Source organism: Callithrix jacchus, chromosome 16 (genome assembly GCF_049354715.1).
Source record: "Callithrix jacchus isolate 240 chromosome 16, calJac240_pri, whole genome shotgun sequence".
In the NCBI taxonomy this organism is placed as follows: Eukaryota; Metazoa; Chordata; class Mammalia; order Primates; family Cebidae; genus Callithrix; species Callithrix jacchus.
The window spans coordinates 76,716,511-76,737,585 of NC_133517.1; the positions used below are offsets into that span (position 1 = coordinate 76,716,511).

Consider the following 21,075-nt stretch of genomic DNA (forward strand, 5'->3'; position numbering starts at 1 on the left):
TTTTTTTTTTTTTTTTTTGAGATAGAGTTTCGCTTTGTCGCCAGGCTGGAATACAGTGGCACGATCACGGCTCACTGCAACCTCTGCCTCCTGGGTTCAGGCAATTCTCCTGCCTCGGCCTCCCGAGTAGCTGGGAATACAGGTGCCCACTACTGCGCCCAGCTAATTTTTTTTGTATTTTAGTAGAGATGGGGTTTCACCATGTTGGCCAGGATGGTATCAATCTCCTGACCTCGTGATCCTCCCACCTTAGCCTCCCAAAGTGCTGGGATTATAGGCGTGAGCCACTGTGCCCAGCTGTGACTCACTTCTAACAACAACAACAAAAATAAACCAAAACTGATGGTGAGTCTGCTGGTGGGAATGTAAACTAGTAAAACCACTATAGAAAACAGGTTGGAGGTTCCTAAACATAAAAGTAGAAACTAAAAGAAAGAACTAAAAGTAGAACTACCATTTGATCCAGCAACCCCAGGAGTGGAAAACCTGAGTATCACTCTGGGTATCTATCTACCCAGAGGAAAAGAAGTCATTATATGATAACGACACTTGCACATACATGTTTATAGCAGGACAATTCACAATTGCAAAAACATGGAACCAACCTAAATCAGCATCAACCAATGAGTGGATACAGAAAATTTGGTATGCCTTCTGTATACACCACAGACTACTACTCAGTCATAAAAAAGGAACAAAATAATGGCATTCGCAACCACCTGGATGGAGATGGAAACTATTGTTCTACGTGAAGTAACTCAGGAGTGGAAAACCAAATATATGTTCTTACTTATAAATGGACTCTGGGGACTCACGAGGAAGGGTCAGAGCAGGGTGAAGGATAAAAGACTGCACATTGGGTACAGTGTTGGGAACTTAGATGACAGGTACACCAAAATCTCAGAAATCACCACTTAAGAACTTACCCATGTAACAAAAACCACCTGTTCCCCCAAAACTATTGAAATTTTAAAAACAAACAACAACAAACATGATGTGTGCCTTTGCAGACCAGGTCAGAAAAGGCATAGCAGTTCCTTTTTTCCTTTAGAGGAAACTAGCTGCCACGTCAGGAGGACACTCAAGCAGCCTCTGGAAAGGCTCACATGGCAAAGAATGGAGGCTTCTTGCCAATGGCCATAAGAGGGAGCCATCTTAAAAGTGGATCCTCAACCCCAGTCAAGTCTTCAAATGCCTGCAGCCCCTGTTAGCATCCCTACTGCAAATTCCTGAGCCAGAACCACTCAGCTGAGCCATTCCCACATTCATGACCTACAGATGCTGTGAGATAACAGATGTTTGGAACTTCTTTTTTGTGTTTGTTTTTCAGACAGGGTCTGGCTCTGTCACCCAGGCTTGAGTGCGATAGTACAGTCATGGCTTTTACTGCAGCCTTCACCTCCTGGCCTTAAGCAATCCTCCCACCTCACCCTCCTGCATAGCCGGGACACCAGATGTGCACCACCATGCCTGACTAATTTTTAAACTTTCTGTAAAGATGGGGACTCCCTCCTTGCCCAGGCTGGCCTTAACCCCCTAAGCTCAAGTCATCCTCCAACTTAAGCCTCCCAAAGTGCTGGCATCCCAGGCATGAGTCACTGTGCCTGGCCTGGAATTTTAAGCCAAATTTCAATTGGAGGAGGGAATTTGTTTGTCAGTAGTCCATAACTAACATACTCTTCCCAAGCCATCTGTTGTATTGCCCTTCTGGGGACAACTACCAATAGTGTAGCCCCTTAGTGGGCTCCAGCTTGGCCTCAGAGAGGCCTGTGGTGGTCTTTAATCTATATAATTTGTGGAACATTTAAAGCACATGCTCAGCCTTCAATCCCTGGAGATTTTTACTCACCAGAACTGAGATGGGGTCCAACCATTTATATTTAACTGAATGATTTTTAATAAGAAGCCTATTAAAGGATATCTGAAGAATACTTTTGGTTGAGAACCTTGCTGTTCTTTTTGATGATAAAAAGCAACAGGCCTGTCTTCTCTGTGTCTTTTGTGTTCTTTCTCTGAAAACTGATGGGGGAAGTTCAGTTCACTGTTGCATGTCCCCTCAGCCATTGGATAGCCTGGCACACAACCAAGCTCAGCCCTTTTTTTAAATGAACCTATGGCGCAGCCCTTCTCAAACTTAACTGGAGTCAGATTTTCCTGGAGGATGATTGCTGGGCCCCACCCCCAGAGTTCCTAATGAAGTAGGCCTGAGATGGGAACCTATAATTTGCATTTCTAATTAGTTCTCAGGTGATGCAAATGCTGCTGGTTCTCACCTTGAGAAGCACTCCCAAAAAGTGTGGGACTTGGTACTTCAACTTTGCCTCAGAAATTGTCCTAGATCCTCTCTACACTTCAGGTAGCAATGTCAAATGAAGCAAACAAAAACTCATCCATTTGTGCCTGAGGCAAAGGAATCCATAGTGTTAGAAATTCAAAGTGTGATTATATTGGAGGACAGGAACTGGAAAGGGTATACGAAAGGGACTTCTGGGATGACTGTAATATTCTATTTCTTGATCTGAGTGATGGTGACATGAATATATTCTCTTTGCAAGAATACAGTTGAGGTGGACACCTACAATTTGTGCACTTTTCAGTCTGTATGTTATACTTTAAAAGTTTACTTAAAAATTAATAATAATGATAAGTGCTGCCAAAACTTGGAAGAAATAGGCCTCCGCATCACTAGCCTGTACCTCCGTTTGCAAGTCTGCTTTATCCGAGGGCCATGCTGGCAACCCAACAAAGGAAATGCTCTTTTTTCTGTCTTTCATTTTTGCTGGCATCACTTTTGTGTGTGTGATACCTGTGGAGTGGCAGTTTCCCAAGACGTCATTTCTTTGAAAACAAATGCTAGTCTTCAAAAGAAAATATTGTAAATGATGTATTTGACATGCTTTAAATTTATAGAATAATAGATATTGATAGAATGACTTGAAAAGCCAGTTGATAATCACCATTGTCGATTAAAAATAAAATAAAGTTTTAAAGAAAGGAAAGAAAAGAAAGCTGAGCTCTCATTAATGCTTTTGAGAATCCTAGTTTGTGTTCTGCTATGCAACTTTACTGAACAGTGAGAACTTTGGGAGGCAATGAAACCTCACCCCAGACTTATTACCCATTTCTTTGAAAAGAGCCTAAAAGTCATGAGATTTGTTTTTTGTTTGTTTGTTTGTTTGTTTGTTTGTTTGTTTTGATTGACAATTGATTCTTATTAGGTCTTTGGATATAAATGAAGAAGGAGGAAGAAAAAAACTGCTCGTTATTTTACAGGAGATTCTTACTCTACCCACAACCCCAATATCCCTGAGGGGTTTTTTGTTACTGTTGAAGGACTGCTTCACGTTATTATAGATGATAATAAGAGCACACAACTTATTACAGAAATTATCTCAGAGATTGGGGCACCCATTGTTACCATTGGTGTTAATGATGACCCAGCTGAGGCAAGAAAGGAAGGACTCAAGATGGCTGAAATAAAAGTTAAGCATATTGAAGCCAAAGCAGCTTTGGAAAATATTACCTTACCTAATAATATAATAACATTTATTATATTATTACCTTACAGGATTTTAATTGGACATCAAAATTAAAAGAAGAAATAAATGCATTAGAATATGCCAAAAGAAACCTTTTTTTTGAGACAGAGTTTCACTCTGTAGCCGGGGCTGGAGTGCAGTGGCGCCATCTTGGCTCACTGCAACCTCCACCTCCCAGGTTCAAGGAATTCTTCTACCTCAGCCTCCCAAGTAGCTGTGACTACAGGCGCATACCACCACACTCACCTAGTTTTTGTATTTTTAGTAGAGACAGGGTTTTACCATATTGACCGGGCTGGTCTCAAACTCCTGACCTCATGATTCGCCCACCTCGGCCCCCCAAAATGCTGGGTTTACAGGCATGAGCCACCACACCCAGCAAAACGAAACCTTTTGAAAGAGAAAGAGCTATGTGAAATTAAGTCCACGAAGAGAAGAATGACACAGAAACATTGCAGAACGTCTTATACTGTGAAATGTTGAAGCAGGTGTCCATTTCAACAGGCATAAGTGCAGCCATGAATGGGATCACTGAATTTTTTATTCTTCCTAAAATGATAAGTGTTTACACTATAGTAAGAAATCTGGCTGTTTTATGCTTGGGAGTTACAGACTACAGAGTCAGGATTTTGCAAGTAACACTTTGTGTTATTATTGCAGGTTTTGCAAATTGATGATATCACAATAAAAATAAGTGTTTTGTGGCTCAAGCCTGTAATCCCAGCACTTTGGGAGGTCAAGGCGGGTGGATCACGAGGTCAAGAGATCGAGACCATCCTGGTCAACGCGGTGAAACTCCGTCTCTACTAAAAATACAAAAATTAGCTGGGCATGGTGGTACGCGCCTAGTCCCAGCTACTCGGGAGGCTGAAGCAGGAGAATTGCCTGAACCCAGGAGGCGGAGGTTGCGGTGAGCCGAGATCGTGCCATTGCACTCCAGTCTGGGTAACAACAGCAAAACTCCATCTCAAAAAAAAAAAAAAAGTGTTTTAAAGGCAATCTTTGACCAATTGATAATGTTTGGGGTTGAACCACTTAAACCTACAAAAATCAAAGCCTTTCAATGTGAAAGTGCAGAGATAAACAGTGATGATGAGCAAGAGTCGTCAGAAGTTGAAGAGGCCCTTACAGTGAAGAATATTCTGAAACTCCTTTCTGGTTTCGTAGATAGTGAGGTTTCTGAACTTAGGACAGGAGCTTCAGAAGAACTAGCCAAGCTGATATTTTCTGGGCTTTTGGTCAGCAGCAGGATTCTTTCCCATCTTATTTCGTGATGGTACAGTCCTGTGACTGAAGAGGATGTTTGACTTCAACGTTGCCTATGCGTGATCTCCCCCAAGTTTTCTTATGTAAGCAGGATTAATCAGGAATGCTTTGAAGAAGTGTCTCTTCCAAGTCTGCACACACTGGCCAGTGCTCCTGCACCTTCTTTAGGTGAAATTGATATCACAAATGTTATTGAGTTACTTACAGATTTGACAAGACCAAGCAGATTAAATCCTCACGCCAAGAATTCCTAAGATTAACAGGCCTTAACAGTACATGACAATTTGGCTATAAAAATTTGCAGTGAGATCTTAACAAGTCCACGCTCACCAGAAATTCCAGTCTATATAAAAGCCTTAAGTTCTTTAGAACTCAATAGCCAACTTGCAAAAGATTTGCTTCTATTGAATGGGATTCTGGAGCAAGTAAAGGATAGGACATGTCTGAAAGCTTTGGAGAAAATCAAGATTCAGTGAGAAAAAAGGAAATAAAGAATTTGACGGCCAACCTGTAGCAGCACAGGATGCCAGCTTGACTATAAATAATTTTCAAAATGAAGGTGAAAAGAATAAGGAAGCATATATGACTCTTCTTTGTGATGTAAAAGAAACACAGGCATCAAAATCTACTTAGCAAAAGAATAGGGGAGAGAAAAAAGTGTCAGCTTCAGCTAGGATGAAGAGGAGACTTCAGATTGCTGAGGTTGACTCTGAAATTAACCATAGAGTTCCAGAACCAGAATCAGAAATGAAAATGCAGCTACCAAAACAAGCCAAAACAGCAGCACTGGAAAAAAGCAAACTTAACCTTGCCCGATTTCTCAAGGAAGATATAAGTTAGGAAAGATGGTGGAGGTAGAGTCCCTTAACATTATCTTCAGTTCTTTGCTTTAATAAAGTTACCCTTGTCAAAATTTTTAAAAAGGCCTTCAGAAGAAAATATTGTAAATGAAATATTTGCATGTTTTAAATTCCTAGAATAATGAATATTGGTAGAATGTAAACCTGAAAAGCCAGTTAATAACCATCATTGTCAACTAAAAATAAAGTTTTAAAGAAATAAAAGAAAAAGAAGTTGAGCTCTCAATGCTCTTGAGAATGCTGCTTTGTATTCTGCTATGCAACTTTATTGAAGAGTTAAAACTTAGGGAGAGAATGAAAACTCTCCCTAGATTTATTACCCATTTTTTTGAAAACTGCCTAAGAGGCATGATGTTTTTTTTCTTCTGTGCGAGGACAGTTGTCACCTAAAGAATTCCCTGTTCCATCACATACAATTTTTGGTATCTGGCTTTGCAAATTCCTTACAAAGCTAATATTGCTAAAGTTCCCCTAGTGACATCCAAATTTCCAAATCATTCCTCTTCTACAACTTAAGCTTGTGGTGAAAAGGTTTATTCACTGCAAAAGGTTGGTTTCAAATGTTAATGAGACCAAGTTGCATTGGGTCTTCTAATCCAGGCCATCTGCAGAATTGTTACTTTGAAACCCAGGAGCTAGGTGGGACACTATTGGGCATAGTTGTTGCTGGTGAATACTAGACTTCACATCACTGCAGAAGGCAGTGAGTTCTGCCCATAGGACATTGTCCAATCTCAAGGAGAGACACTGTGGTGTAGTTTTTTAATTCATAGGCTTGAATCCCATTACCACCAACAGTGTGGCTGTGGGTAAATGGCTTCTTCCTCTCTCTCTCCAAACTTCAATTTTTTCTTCTGTTAAGGAGGGTTAAAAATGTCAGTCATAGGGCTGATAGAAACATTATATGTAATAATATAAAATGATTTAAAATTTTGCCTGGCACATAGTAAATTCTCAGTGAATAATAGAGTGATTATTAAGGGATGAAAGGAAGTTAATAAATGGATAATTCTATTCAGCTTTGAATTTCCCAATCCCTGTATCTTTCTAATGTAAACATGAATGAATAAACACTATTTATTGCATATATACATGAGTGAATAATGGTTTTTTTTTCTGTGCAATTAAGAAGTATCTGCCTAAAAATTATAGTTACAAGAACAGTTTAGTTGTTGCCTAGGGATTTGGGATAGCGGTGGGGATGGGGGACAGAGAACTAGGAAAGGGTAGTTGTGGAGGAGATTAAAGGTCTCTGCTTTGTAGTGATGGTGTAGTTTGGCATTGTGATTGCAGTGGGGTTTACAGAAATCTACACATAAAAAAAATGGCATAGGATATACATGCACATTGTACCAATGTCAGTTTCCTAGTTTTGATACTGTATTATAGGAGGTAAAATATAACCATTGGGGGAAGCTGGTAAAGGCCATCCCAGACTTCTTTTATTATTTGTGCAACTCCATGCTAATCTACAATTACTTCAAAATAAAAAGTTAATGACGTAAAGTATCTGTCGACAATTTCCTTCTCTTACCACAATTACAGTATGCAGATCTCTTGCTCTCTTTCTCCAGTAATCCAATTTGAGTTCTGGCATAAGCTTTCATATTGGACTATTTTACTTTATTTTTTTATTTTAGAACAAGTCTGACTCTGTCACCCAGGTCAGAGTGCAATGGCTTGATCTTGGCTCACTGCAACCTCCCCCTCCTGGGTTCAAGAGATTCTCCTGCCTCAGCCTCCTGAGTAGCTGGGATGACAGGCACCCACCATCATGCCCAGCTAATTTCTGTATTTTTGTAGAAAAAGGGTTTCACCATGTTGACCAAGCTGGTCTTGAACTCCTGACCTCAGGTGATCCACCCGCCTCGGCATCCCAAAGTGCTGGAATTACAGGCGAGAGCCACCATGCCTGGCCTGGACTTCAAATATAATACTTTCAGTGCATGTCTCTCCCCACTGCTACACTTCCTAGGCTGATTCACACCTTTACACCACGGGTCTGAGAATTAAGTGGAAGCTAAATGTGCTACAGACAAAATTCCTGAAAGATTTGAAGTTTGGTCATCTTTGATTCTAAAATAGTCTCGATTGATTAACACTGAGGAGCAGGATTAAGCATGTGGCTAGATATATTTCAATCTATTTCCTGCCAGCAGCAGCAAGGATGTGAGTATATTATTAAAATCCTCTGTGAATTAAGAAGTAAGGCAAATTAGTATCAGCTCACAGTTTGGAAGTCTTGATATGATACTACTAATCAGCAAATCAGCTGAATAACAAGAAAATCAGATAACCTTAATTAAGGTGATTTGGTGGTTGCACAACTGTGTTCCCACTATGCAGACCAGTACCTGGGCACCCAGTAAATCTGCACAGATGAATTAATGAGTGAATGAATGGATGGCAGGACCATTAAGGCATACCATGAGAAACTGACAATGTCTAAAAGTGGCAGTAAAGAATTAATTCATCTTTGTGACCCACGTCTTGAGGAAGCCGAACCTGCCAGGAAACTTTCTGACCCTTCTCTCTCTGCTCCTCTAGGCAGCTTGAAATCCACTCTCCAGATGCTAAGCACATGGTGATCCTAAGGAGCAAGGACTCAGCCACCGCTCAGGCATGGTTCAGTGCCATCCATTCCAACGTTAATGACCTGCTGACCCGAGTGATTGCTGAGGTCAGAGAGCAGCTGGGGAAAACAGGCATTGCTGGGAGCCGAGAGATAAGGCATCTTGGCTGGCTTGCAGAAAAGGTAAGGAAAATACCTTCCTCCATAACTGTCATCCTCCCCAAGACTCCCCCAGTGCTCATAACCACTGAAGTTTTCTCATTCCATAGGCTGCTGCTCTCATTCAGTCTGTGTGGATTTCTCATCCCTCTCCAGCAGGCTACAGGCCTTGACATGATACAGGGGTTTTGTCTTAATCAACTTTGATTACCTTCACTTAGTCAAATATGTGGCAAATTGCACGGGGTCCAGGTTGTTGTCTGGATGGTTGAGTGAGTTGATGAATAGTTTGATTTTAACATCTGTTTATGAAGGGAAGGGAAAATAACACAAACTCATAACAGAGCTGTTGCTTTGGGAGTCAAGGAAGTCAAAATTATTACTTAAAAAGGGTTTGTGTGGGTTTTGATGGGCCTGTTTGTTAATAACACAGACACTTTCAAGATGATTCAATCAAACATTTACAAATAACAGCAAGGATTACTTGAGCAATTATTATGTGCTGACTCTTTTCTTATATCACCTTATATTTTATTTATGCTCTTAAGCCAGCTGCTCTTTAATGTCCTCATTAAAGGACACCTACTTTTGTGAGGCACAGTGCTAGGCAGGAGTGGGGAAGGAGTGAAAAGATAAATAAAGACTTCACCTCTGTCTCAGAAAGGACAGCTGCTGTGGAGAAGACTTTGGGTCGTATTAATATGGTCCCTGATTTCTTTTCCCAAGTTATATGATATGTTGAAGATAGTAAAACTCACTTTGTGACCATCTCTTGGGAGTTAGTCTTTCTATTTCAAAGGATTGAGGCTTTGCCATTGTCCTTACACATGATTGCTATCCCTTGAACTTGATCTTGAATGCTCAGGAACACTGGACTTTGGGGATGATCTGACCTCCCAGTGACTCACTTGCTAATAGACAGTAAATGGGAATAGTGAATGTCACAGTAACAGCTTTCCTGCCAAAGAACCCTGTCATGTGAGAAGGCCCACTCAAATGGCCCCTAAATAAATACTTGAACACACCATCGGGCTGTTTTCCACCATTGTTCTTTGTTTACAGCAGATCATGCATGGGTCTCAGCCTAGAAATTTAACACCAAATGGATTGTTTGGCTTGGTACTGTCCTATCACTCAGAGATTTCAAAGAACCGAAGAGACAGTGCAGGTGGTGGGAACATCGAAAATCATAATTAATACAAACCACCCGTAGCCTTTCATGAGTTTATGCGTTAAGGTTATGTGTTCTTGATGAAAAGAAATTATAAATCTGGATGGTTGATATAATTTTGAAAGTCACATCTCTATCACTCTCTACTTTTTACTCTTTCCAAATGCATGTGTTTTTATTAGGAAAAGGCCTAATAGTCAATGATCTTTCCATTACAAGTGATGGAAAACTCAACTCAACTTAGCTTGAGCAAAATGAGCTTACCTGGGTTCTGATAACTGCAATGTCCAAAGATAAGCTTCAGGCATGGTGGTATCCAGGGACTTAAATAATGTATTAGGTCTACCTGTCCATCTCTTTCTTCCCCTCTTCACTTCATTAGTTTATTACCAGGCTTCCTCTCTAGTTGGCCTGACCATTCCATGCTTACGTTTTCCTTGCCCCTGGTTGTCTCAGTGAAGAAGGTCTCTTTGCCTCAATTGTTCCAACGAAAGTCCTGAGATTATAAGTCTAATAGGGTTGACTTGGATAATTTGTTCAGCCTTAGTGCTGAAATCAGCCTCATCTAAGTCATTTGCAGTGAAGATGAGGGTCGACAGTTCTCTAATGGAAAAAAATCAGGTGCTGTGAAAGAAAAAGAATGAATGGATACCAGGGAAGAAAAAGCAACCAACAGTTATTGTAGAACAATAAGGAAAGGAGCTGATTGTGATGAAAAATGCTCTCACTTGGTTAAGGTTCTGAGTGGACTTGGAGGTTACCACATATTTCAGGATCCTGGCAGGAGATGGAGGGAAAGGTCAAAAGGGATCACTGGAAAGGATTTAATGTGGGAATAATTTACAAGGTATAGCCAAGGTTTGGGAAACCAGTAAGAGAGAGAGAAAAACTCTGGGGCCAACAGTAGTTAGAGGCCACTACTATTCCTTGACCAGAAAGGGCAAGGAGAAGCAACGGTTACCTGAAACTAGGGAGGCTTGCAGCTATGGAAAAGTGCCACCCACTACCAGCTGTGGTCTTTGGCAAAGAAACGCATCTCCTGCCAACCCCTGCCCACTGACACCCTGCTGGTGTCTTCCATGGGCTAAAGCTGCCTGGAAGCCAGAGGCAAGAAGCCCCATGGATGTGCTCTTAAGGTGAGTCTTCCAGGATACAGAGAAGGATGGGAAAGGTAGAGGCTGGATCTGAAGGGGCAAAGGGAGGCTGGCCAACACATACAGCCCTGCACCTTCCAAGTTGATGGTCTCAATTCTTGGAGGTACTTTTCTCTCATCTCTTTAAACACAAGCTATATTGAAAATCATTACCATTATTCATGAAATTAAAAATCATCCAAAAGTTACTCTTTCTCATCTATAAATTGTCTCATGCCTTTTGCTTATCCCAAATTATTAGTGAACATATTATTAGACATTCTCATAGAACAGTAATAAATGTGCACATAAAGCTCTTTCTGTTTTTAGCACATGATTGTTCTTATGATGTAATTTCAGATAATCATTCCAGAGTCTCCTTAAGAGTATTATGCAGAGTATCCATAAGAGCAATAATGATTGATCATGGATAATTATGAAAAGCAAGAATGTCTTTTATTGCCTTCATTTTCACGCATCTCAGAAGATTACCATAGATCAAGTTCAAGGAAACAAATCCAAACTAGATTTTTTTGAATAAATATTTAATACTGAATCCTGGTGTGTAGATATATGAGTGGTTTTTAGCAAAATGTTACAATGAATGGCAAATCCTTAATACGATGCCTTTCTTATATTATTGCAAATATCAGTGAATTCGCTTGGTATCTGTAAAGACATAAAATGTGATCCTATATTTACCTAGCTGTAATTTACCTTAAATTTATGTTCTTTGAATTTTCCTATATTGTTATATTTTGTAATTTTTGTAAATTTAATCACAGTCATTCTGTGACAAGGTTGTACAGATTATATTTAATTTCAAATTTTTAGAAGTGGCATTTATATGAACTCAAATAATATGAAACAACAACTTCCTTTTAAAAATTCTGTTTAGTGCAAATCTTAAAACCTCCTCACCACTATACGGGAGGAAAATTTAATATTAACATTATTTTTCTTCATAAGATAGTCAGGAGACTTGAAGAATGGCTTCCGAGAAATGACAGGGATTTGAGTGGATGGAGAAAGTTCCCTGCACTCTAAGAGAGGAGAAAGAAGGAAGGCCTGTGTTAGTACAGCTTTTGGGGGAAGTTGGGGGAAGACCAGCCACTGGACTAAAGTGAGGTGAGAGTTCATCCTTGAGAAAAGTGACAAGTGGACCTGACACCTTGACTAGCACTTGATTATGGAAGTTGTTTTTTTTTAAAAATAGGGCCTCACTATATTGCCCAGGCTGGAACTCCTGGTCTCAAGCAATCCTCCTGCCTCAGCCTCCCAAGTAACTGGGACTACAGGTGTGTGCCATGGCACCTGGCTACCAATATATGGTAGCACTGTCACCTGTAGATGCATCATGCACATCAATGTAAAGTCTTTCCCATAACCATATTAGCCTCAAATCTTTTTTTTTTTTTTTGAGATGGAGTCTTGCTCTGTCTCCCAGACTGGAGTGAAGTGGCATGATCTCGGTTCACTGCAACCTCTGCCTCTGGGTTCAAGTGATTCTCATACCTCAGCCTCCCCAGTAGCTGGAATTATAGGTGGACGCCACCACACCCAGCAAATTTTTGTATTTTCAGTAGAGATGGGGTTTCGCTATGTTGGCCAGGCTGGTCTTGAACTCCTGACCTCAGGCGATCCACCTGCCTCAGCCTCCCAAAGTTCCGGGATTACAGGCGTGAGCCAGCATGCCCAGCCAGTGTCAAATCTTTTAACACCTTGCAAGCCCTCTCTGGCCCAAGAGGACCCATAAATACTAACTTCTGTGAATCATAAAATGCATCATGCCCCAAACACTTTTTTCCCAATCTTTGCTTCTTAGTTCATCTATAATCGTTTTACAGTTATCATTATATTTCAGGTAAGAGAAAAACATGTTAAGCTCTGACTCTCTTTCCACCTAGAGAAACAATAATAAACAGAGACACAGTAGAATTGTTGAGTTATATTTTGTGCTCAGTTCATCAGGCGTTGCCTTTGCTTTCCTTTGTTATCTCAGTTTGCAAACTATTTCTTGTTGGATTAAATATGCAAAAACACAACACACCAAAACAAAAAGCCCAGTTGGGAACTCTGAGATGCAAGTTCAGGTATCGGCTTTACTCATTCCTATTTTGTAATTTTTCAAATGAGAACATTTATATAGTTGTGCCTCCCCATGGTGTTACTGGAGAAAAAGAAGAAAGTAACTATTTATTATGGGCAATGTGCTTCAAATAATCTCAATCCAATGAGTTAAATTTGTAGTATTTGAGTAAGTATTCTAAGATCCCTCCTTTAGTATGTGGTAGATTTAGAATTTGAGCTTCTCTTTCTAACTCTAAAGTCCAGCACTTTCCAGTAAACTGAACTAATAAAGGGGCTCAGGAAACATCTGTCCTTGTAAATAATGCCTCAAAAAATCCCATCTAGACCAGTATCACAGACCAAAAGCACAGTTTCAGAGCTAAGAGACATACCAAGATAACTCAAATCCTTTAAAATTATGAAAACGAGGGAAATCTGTATACCTAGGCAGGGCGACACTTACCAAGATCTTCTCCACTCTCCTATCTGTATCCATCCTATATCTTCAGCTGTTTCCATTCTTCTCATGACTCTAAAAGAAGAAAACCAAGACGAAGAGATTCTCTCCTCTCTGTCCTTCTCTTCCATTCTTGACTACATCAATCAACTGAACCTCTCTGGTTAGGTTCCTTCTTTTATCTTCCACATAGTAATCCTCCTCCCTTCTCTTTCTTCCTAATTTTGTATTATAAAAGTTCAAAGATCAGGTCCCACAGAGACTGAAATTGTATTTGATAGGGCAGATTAGGGGAAGGCAATTTGTGTGTATACATACACACACACACACACATACACACACACACACACACACACACACACACACACACAGACCTGGCCTTGTTTTGCATGTTTCCAATTTCCATGGATTTCAGTTATCATGATTTAATTAGATATGCCCATCTCTCAACAAAATGGTTCAAATTTCTGCTAACAAGGCATATTAACTTTGAGTAATTTCATACAGTACAGACCTCATTGCTAACTCTTCAGTTCACAGATCCCACCATGTAACTAGCAGATGTGTATCCTGACTGGTGACCAATCATATCACTTCTTTCAAAGTCTATGGGTGATGGGCCATGGCACCTCTGTTAATCACACACCGACAGCAAAGGAGATAGCTGTGTTTCCTCCCTGTCTCCCAGTGACACATCTATATGACGCTTCAAAAGAACGGATCCTAGAAACAGGGAGTTGTCCCACAAAGATGATAGCACAGCAAAGGTACAAAAAGTGATAATGCTGGAAATGAACTATGCGTCAAATATAAATGGAATTATAGCAGAAATAGCTGCCTTGGGAATGTTCACACTGATACTGCTCAAGACAGCAGCGAGAAGAACTTAGGAAAGGTAAACTTATAACCTGAAAGTGAAGACGGTAGCTGTGACGAAGGATGAAGATGCCCCAGAGGCAGTAGCACTTATGAAAACTTCACATTAAAGGATCTCTCAGAGATGGTTCACATCCTTGAAAGTGCAAAGGATAAAATGTTGCTAGCTGATCCAAACTTAGAAAGGATGATGACAAATTTGTCAAAGCGTAAAAAAAAAAAGTGCCTGTTCGGGATCATAAGGTAGATGAAGAGAAGACCAAAAGCTCTGTTCAAACTGCTCTTCCGTTTAATGCTCAATGCTTCTAATGTTCTAAATTAGGTTAGTAAATAAACATTTACTCCTTTTTTTAAATTTCCCTATGCATATATAATTGACAGTAAGACAGTTTTTAATGTTTTGATCAAAAGTGTTAAAGGTCCTGTCACAGTCCTAATTTTTTTAACTGATTAAGATTGGTTTGAGTGGTTGCAGCTTCACAGTCATTTTTATTACCCGGCACTACCATGCAAAGGCAGAACTGAGAGATTTCTCAGTCAGTCTACCTCCCTGTATCCATTTCTCCCTATCCAATCTCCCTATTTATCTATATGAATATATTGATTTCTCTCTCTATATATAGATATATATATATACTATAGTCTATATGCTTACATAATCTGTTAGATCACCATTACTTTTCAGTTCCAACAATAGCAATTTACTAATCCCGCCCGATTCCAGGTAACTAGAACCAACCATGTGATTTCATTCTCTAGCTACATTGTCCACCTACATTAGAAGAAAATCAGTATGAATGTAAAATAGCCCTGGCCCTAGTAAAACAGACTACTGTAATCAAGAACTTCACAATGTAATTAACAGAACGATATTTTTGGACCCTCTAAATATATCAGTCCCGCCATCTGCCTAAAAATCACCTAAGTCAGAATTTCTCACTGCTTCCAGAGAGAAAATAGTCTCTGACCCAAGGGAACTCCCATCTGATAAGAGATAGAAATAGATCTACTGTCCAGGCTATCCTGGCTTGCACCATCCCTAAATCAAGACTATTATTGGTTATGGTAGGAAACACAGGCTGTTAATGCAATTAAGTGCTAATAGGCCTGTTGTGTTGCTTTAAAAGGGAGTCATCAAGTTCCTGAGTGAATCATCTCTGAAATGGAGCAAGACTAAGAAAAATCTGGCAGCAGCTTGGGTATCTTCCCATTAGGTGTTTGCTACGACTGTTTAAACTAAATGTGCCAGTATGAATTTAATTCAGATTGCCTCTATCATCTATTCTCTCAAATGAAACATCAGAGATGAGTGAGTGGGTGGGAGGCAGAGGCAGTATTAAATATGCCCACTTTTCTGCATGCCTTCACAGTCTTCTGAGTTTACTAAATTGAATTTAGTAAAGTGAATTGCTCTCACCAAAGTGGAAATATCAGAGCTGCCCATGTAAGAGAGAGGGGAGCATGTACATTTTATTTCTTGTAGGGTGATTTATACAACTTCACATGGGCCTGTTTCCATCTCTTTGCAGAGAACCATAGAACTTGAGATAGAAAGCCTCCTGTGCCTGGTCGCATGGTGCTATGGCTTGAACGTGTGCCCCAGTGTTCACGTGTTACAAACTTAGTCCTTCATGCAACCAAATTGAGAGATGGGACCTTTAAGAGGTGATGAGGTCTTGAGAGCTCTGCCTTCATGAATGGATTCATGCCATTATCACAGGAATGAATTAGTTATTGCAGAAGTGGGTTCCTGAGAAAAAGGATGAGTTCAGCCCACTTCCCCTTAGTTCACACAGAGTTCAGCCCACTTCCTGTTAGTTCACACACAGACAGCAGGGCTGCCTCAGGCACTGGAGGCCCCACCTCTGCCCCAGTGTGCCTAGGATTCGAGACATGCAGTCAAAGGAGGTTGTTGTCCATCATTAAGTCTTAATGTTGTTTTCCCTTTTGTGTTTTGGACTTAATTAGAACCAGGCACCCTTTCTTCTTGCCTATTTCTCCCTTTTGGAATAGGAATGTTTACCCTGTATCCGTCCTAGTTGTATTTCAGAAGTGGATAACTTATTTTGATTACACAGACTCACGGCTAGAGGGAATTTGCCTCAGGATGAATTCCACTTTGAGTCTCACTCATATCTGATTTAGATAAGACTCTGAACTTTGGACTTTTGAGTTAGTGCTGGACCAAGTTAAGACTCTGAGACTACTGGGATGGAATGAATACATTTTACATATGAGGAGGACATGAATTTTGGAGGGAAGGTGTGGAATGCTATAGTTTAAATATGTCCCCAAAGTTCATGTGTTGGACACTTAGTTCCCAGTACAACAAAGTTGCAGTGATGGGACCTTTAAGAGATGATTATGTCATGAGGGCTCTGTCTTTATGAATGGATTAATGCCATTATCACAGAAGTGAGTTAGCTGTTGCAGGACTGGGTTCCTGATCAAAAGGATGCTTGACCCCCTTCCAGTCAAGCTCTCTTGCCCTTGCTTCTTCTGCCGTGGAATGACACAGCAAGAAGGTCCTCACCAGGCGTAGGCCCCTCATCCTTGGACTTCCCAGCCTCCAGAATTATAAGACATAAATGTCTTTCTTTATAAATTTTACCCAGTCACCCGGGTGCGGTGGCTCACGCTTATAATCCCAGCACTTTGGGAGGCCAAGGCAGGCAGATGACCTGAGGTCAGGAGTTTGAGACCACCCTGGCCAACATGGGGAAACTCCATCTCTACTAAAATTGCAAAAATTAGCCGGTGTGGTGGTGCACACTTGTAGTTCCAGCTACTCGGGAGGCTGAGGCAGGAGAATCACTTGAACCTGGGAGGTGGTAGATGTTGCAGTGAGCCAAGATTGCACCACTACACTCCAGCCTGGGCAACAGAGTAAGACTCCATCCTCAGAAAAAAAAACAAAAACAAAAACAAAACAAACAAAAAATTACCCAGGTATTCAGTTATAGCAACACAAAACAGACTAATGCATGTGGCTAGCAGACTCTGTTGAACCTACTTTAATCTTACTGGGCATTACAAATTGACCTTTCCTTATGAAATAAATGTGTTCCAGAAAAGCTGCCTGACTTTGGTCAAAACATAATGATTTTCCTATTGATTTCTATTATTTGATTTTTCTGGTCACCTCCTCTTTGCGCCACTGGTGAGGGAGGTATTCCCCACCCAAAACAGGTTGAGATGGCTGAACACACCCTACTCAGCCCTGGACAAATGAGACTAGCAGCAGTTCATTAGCCACATATACTCACAGCCTGGGAGGAGGACACTGCAGGCCATGCAGGGCCATGTAAGGAGCTGAGTGACAAAGCAGAAGCACTGGGAAACATATTTTGCAGTAATAAGAGGGTGAGGTGTTCCCTGGTTCCTAGGGGAGGATGTGATTGGCTTCTTTGAATAATTTCACAGGCAGTTAGTTAGGGAAATAAAACCCACTAGGTTGAGGACCAGGTGCAGTGCAGCTGGTCCAGCCAATAAGATAACTAGCTGGGTGGTGGCCATGTCAAGGGAGACAGGTTAAGTCACCAGTAGGCTTTTGGGGCCACGTGAGGCTCCAAGATGTCAAGGCAACACAAAGTTTTAAGCCTTACAATGATCAATGTCTCCATATTCTTTAGAAGGCCTACATTGATCATGAGGCCTTACATTGATCAATGTCTCCATATTCTTTAGAAGTAGAGTCTGAGATGGAGATTCTTGGGGAGTGATTCACTGAATGAGGGGCTCTTAGGAGATGACTGTTTTTGTAAGGAAGTGAGTGAAGCAGGCTAGGCTGCAGAGGAAGGTAAGCAAAAAATGTAGTATTATCTGATATCTAGTTTCAGCCTGATCCCACCAGCACTCAGAAGAAGGAATGGCAGCACAGAGCTCTCCCACTTTAAGCAAAGAGAGTCAGATCTTTGTACACCCATATAAAGCCGCCATTGGCTATGGGCTCCGGTGGAGGTAGAGAGAGGCCATTCCCATTAGCCAAGCACAATTCTCTAGAGAAAGAAAGGGTTAAGCTGTGACCAGTTAACATGTATATCAGGTGAGGCTTAGGTGCACTGGCCTAACAAAGGGAATTTTGGCAGAAGACCAACAATATTTACTATAATCACTGGTGTGTTCCCATGAGGGAAGGAATTCCAGCTGGGATTCCTCTAAGTACATGGGACCTTCAGGTGAGGTAGATCTAAATACAGTGACCAGAACTGTGATATGTTGAAGGTTATAGCCACCACCTAGAAGTCTGCTTTTATTATTCAAATTTTAATAACTCATGTTGGCATTTACTTGCCTTCGTGTCCCTCACATCAGGGAATAATTTTTTTTTTGATGCTTTGAAATTCCCAAATGTAGTTTTCAGAGTTGCTTTGCATCCTTACATTTTTGGCTTGGGTTTTTTATTACTTCTAATAGTTCTGGGCTGCTATGCAATGCAAATAAACACATTTCATTTTCCAGCTCGAAACTCTCTCAAGTTGGTGTTTTCAGGTTTGTAAGCTGAATTCATTTTCTGGTTTAGCAAGTCAGTCAATTTGAAGCTTTTAAAATATTGATTTTATTTATAATTAGGAATAAAAATATAAGTGAAGCTATAATTCTAGAATCTGATTTACAAACATCCATATCTACGTATGGGCTGCATCAGGGTGAAAGCAGAGATCTTTATGGAGCCGGAGAGGTCAAGGAGGACTGTCAGAATTACATTAGTCACTTCTCTATCATAATGATTCAGAGAGAGAGGCCCTAAAATATTTCTCCAGGTGTTTTGGCCCTGCAGCTTGTAACCCTGCTGAGAAAAGAGACTGCTTCTTATTGAGTTCTATAGCTCCAGTGCTTAGACAGTGTCTGGAAATAGTAAGTGGTCAACTTGCGTTTGTCAAATGCATGAGTCAGTGGACCAGTGATATTAGCCAGAACATGATTCCCTGTTGCCAGTAGACACGACTACACATTTTCTCTGGGAATGAGATAAAATTCACATTATGTGTTCAAAGTAGCTTTGCTGGGGATAGGGGCAGAGGGAGGGAAACCCAGGTACCTGGTCTGAGTCAAAAAGTGGAAGCAATCTCTAGAAAAATGAGAAAGAGAATAAAAGAGTAAAACCTTGGGGAGCATGAGAAGGAGGAAGAAGATGGAATGATAGTTGGTTTCTGGTCATGGTGACCCATTGAACAAGCTTTCTCTCGTACTACGTAGAATTGTCACCCTCCTTCTGTTCTGAAAAGTGTCTGAAATATAACTCATAATGCCTATTACACTTGTTTGTCAAACTACTGTGTTGGTGCAAAAGTAATTGTGGTTTTTGCCATTATTTTAATTACACAATTTGTTTTGCACCAACCTAATACTTTATTTTGGCTCACAAAACATGTGGCTATGCCGCTCATTGCACTCCCTGACCTCCCTTCCCTACCTCTCCACCTTTGCATTTCTCACTTGTTCTTTTATTCTCTGCTCTGCATATAAACAGACTAAATCTGTGAACTAATCTTGGCATCTTCTCAGTTGCAGATTTTCTAGACACTTTACTGCATCTTCCTTTTCCTAGTTAGCTGTACACCTATAGGGTCACTTTCCTGCTCAGTAGCACCTCCACTAGTAAGCATGAAAGAGGGAAAAATGGCCGGGCATGGTGGTTCATGCCTATAATCCCAGAATTTTGAGAGGCCTAGGCGGGTGGATCACCTGAGGTCAGGAGTTTGAGACTACCCTGGCCAACATGGTGAAATGCCATCTCTACTAAAAATACAAAAATTAGCCAGGTGTGGTAGCACATGCCTGTAATCCTAGCTACTCAGGAGGCTGAGGCAGGAGAATCACTTGAACTCGGGAGGTGGAAGTTGCAGTGAGCAGAGATCACGCCACTGCACTCCAGCTTGAATAACAAAGTGAGACTCAGTCTCAACAAAAAAAAAAAAAAAAGAAAGAAAGAAAGAAGGAAAAATGCAGCCCAGGCACAGTTGTTCATGCCTGCAATCCTAGCACTTTGGGAGGCTGAGGCATGTGGATCACCTGAGATGGAGTTCACGATCACCCTGACCAACATGGAGAAACCCCGTCTCTACTAAAAACACAAAATTAGCCAAGTATGATGGCACATGCCTGTAATCCTAGCTACATGGGAGGCTGAGGCAGGAGAATCACTTGAACCCAGGAGATGGAGGTTGCCATGAGCCGAGATTGCACCATTGCACTCCAGCCTGGTTAACAAGAGCAAAGCTCCATTTCAATAAAAAAAAAAAGAAGGAAAAATCAATATAAACCCAATTGCATTCTCATCAGAGGCACTGGAAGAAAAATATGCGTTAGAGGATTCCATCAGTAGACATGTCTGTGTATTTTACAAAGTTTCAGGCAAACGTTTACTTTTGTGTGCCTGGATCTCCCAACACACCATAAGATAACCTGAAGTCAATATTGTCGGTGCTGAAAATGTAAAAATATCCCTGGTGTGGTGGGATTGGGGAGCTGTGCATGCCTACTGCACAAATTAGCTGCTGAATTCAAACGGCAAACATTTTTGCTGTGGTGAATTTGGAGAACCTAGAAATAAAATTGGGGTCAAGCAAGTACAATAAGAACTTATTGAATGAATATGTGGGAGGCAGGGAAGGGCAGTGAAGGTTGCAACACACTATAATATAAAAGGATGAGCAGGGGTTTTGCATGGAGACCTACGTAGATTTTAATCCCCACTTTGTTACTTACTGGTTGAGTGACGTTCAACAGGTTTTTTAAAAAATCTTTAATCCTCAGTTTTTGTGTCTGTAAAAAAAAAAAAAAAGACATTAATACCTACTGCAAAAGACAATTTATACAGCTTAATTGAAATTTGTTTTTGCATAATGGTTGGCACAGGGCTGGCACATGGCATCCAATAAATTTAAATCCAGCAGATGAGGGCAGTCAGATCTCTAGCTTGCATGTCTTACTGGAAAACCAGCAGTTACTTCTGGAGTATCTTTAGAG

At 40.7% G+C, this 21,075-nt stretch overlaps 1 protein-coding gene, 1 long non-coding RNA gene and 1 pseudogene across 2 annotated transcripts in view; 2 read left to right on the top strand and 1 right to left on the bottom strand.

Annotated features, from left to right (window-relative positions):
* Positions 1 to 5,841, top strand: part of LOC144579820 (condensin complex subunit 3 pseudogene) — a 49,671-nt pseudogene extending 43,830 nt beyond the window's left edge.
* The window catches only part of SNTB1 (syntrophin beta 1), a 282,625-nt gene that overhangs the window by 167,171 nt on the left and 94,379 nt on the right, over positions 1 to 21,075 (top strand). Inside the window, exon 3 of the mRNA XM_035276820.3 lies at positions 8,213 to 8,420. Coding sequence (XP_035132711.3) covers positions 8,213 to 8,420 — 208 coding nt within the window. The remainder of the gene's footprint in view (positions 1 to 8,212; positions 8,421 to 21,075) is intronic.
* LOC118148431 (uncharacterized) overlaps positions 1 to 21,075 on the bottom strand; it is a 101,854-nt gene that overhangs the window by 68,076 nt on the left and 12,703 nt on the right. The window contains exons 3-5 of the long non-coding RNA XR_004735235.3: positions 20,815 to 20,871; positions 13,234 to 13,302; positions 9,832 to 10,191 (exon numbers count right to left, since the gene is read on the bottom strand). This is a non-coding gene — a long non-coding RNA (uncharacterized LOC118148431). The remainder of the gene's footprint in view (positions 1 to 9,831; positions 10,192 to 13,233; positions 13,303 to 20,814; positions 20,872 to 21,075) is intronic.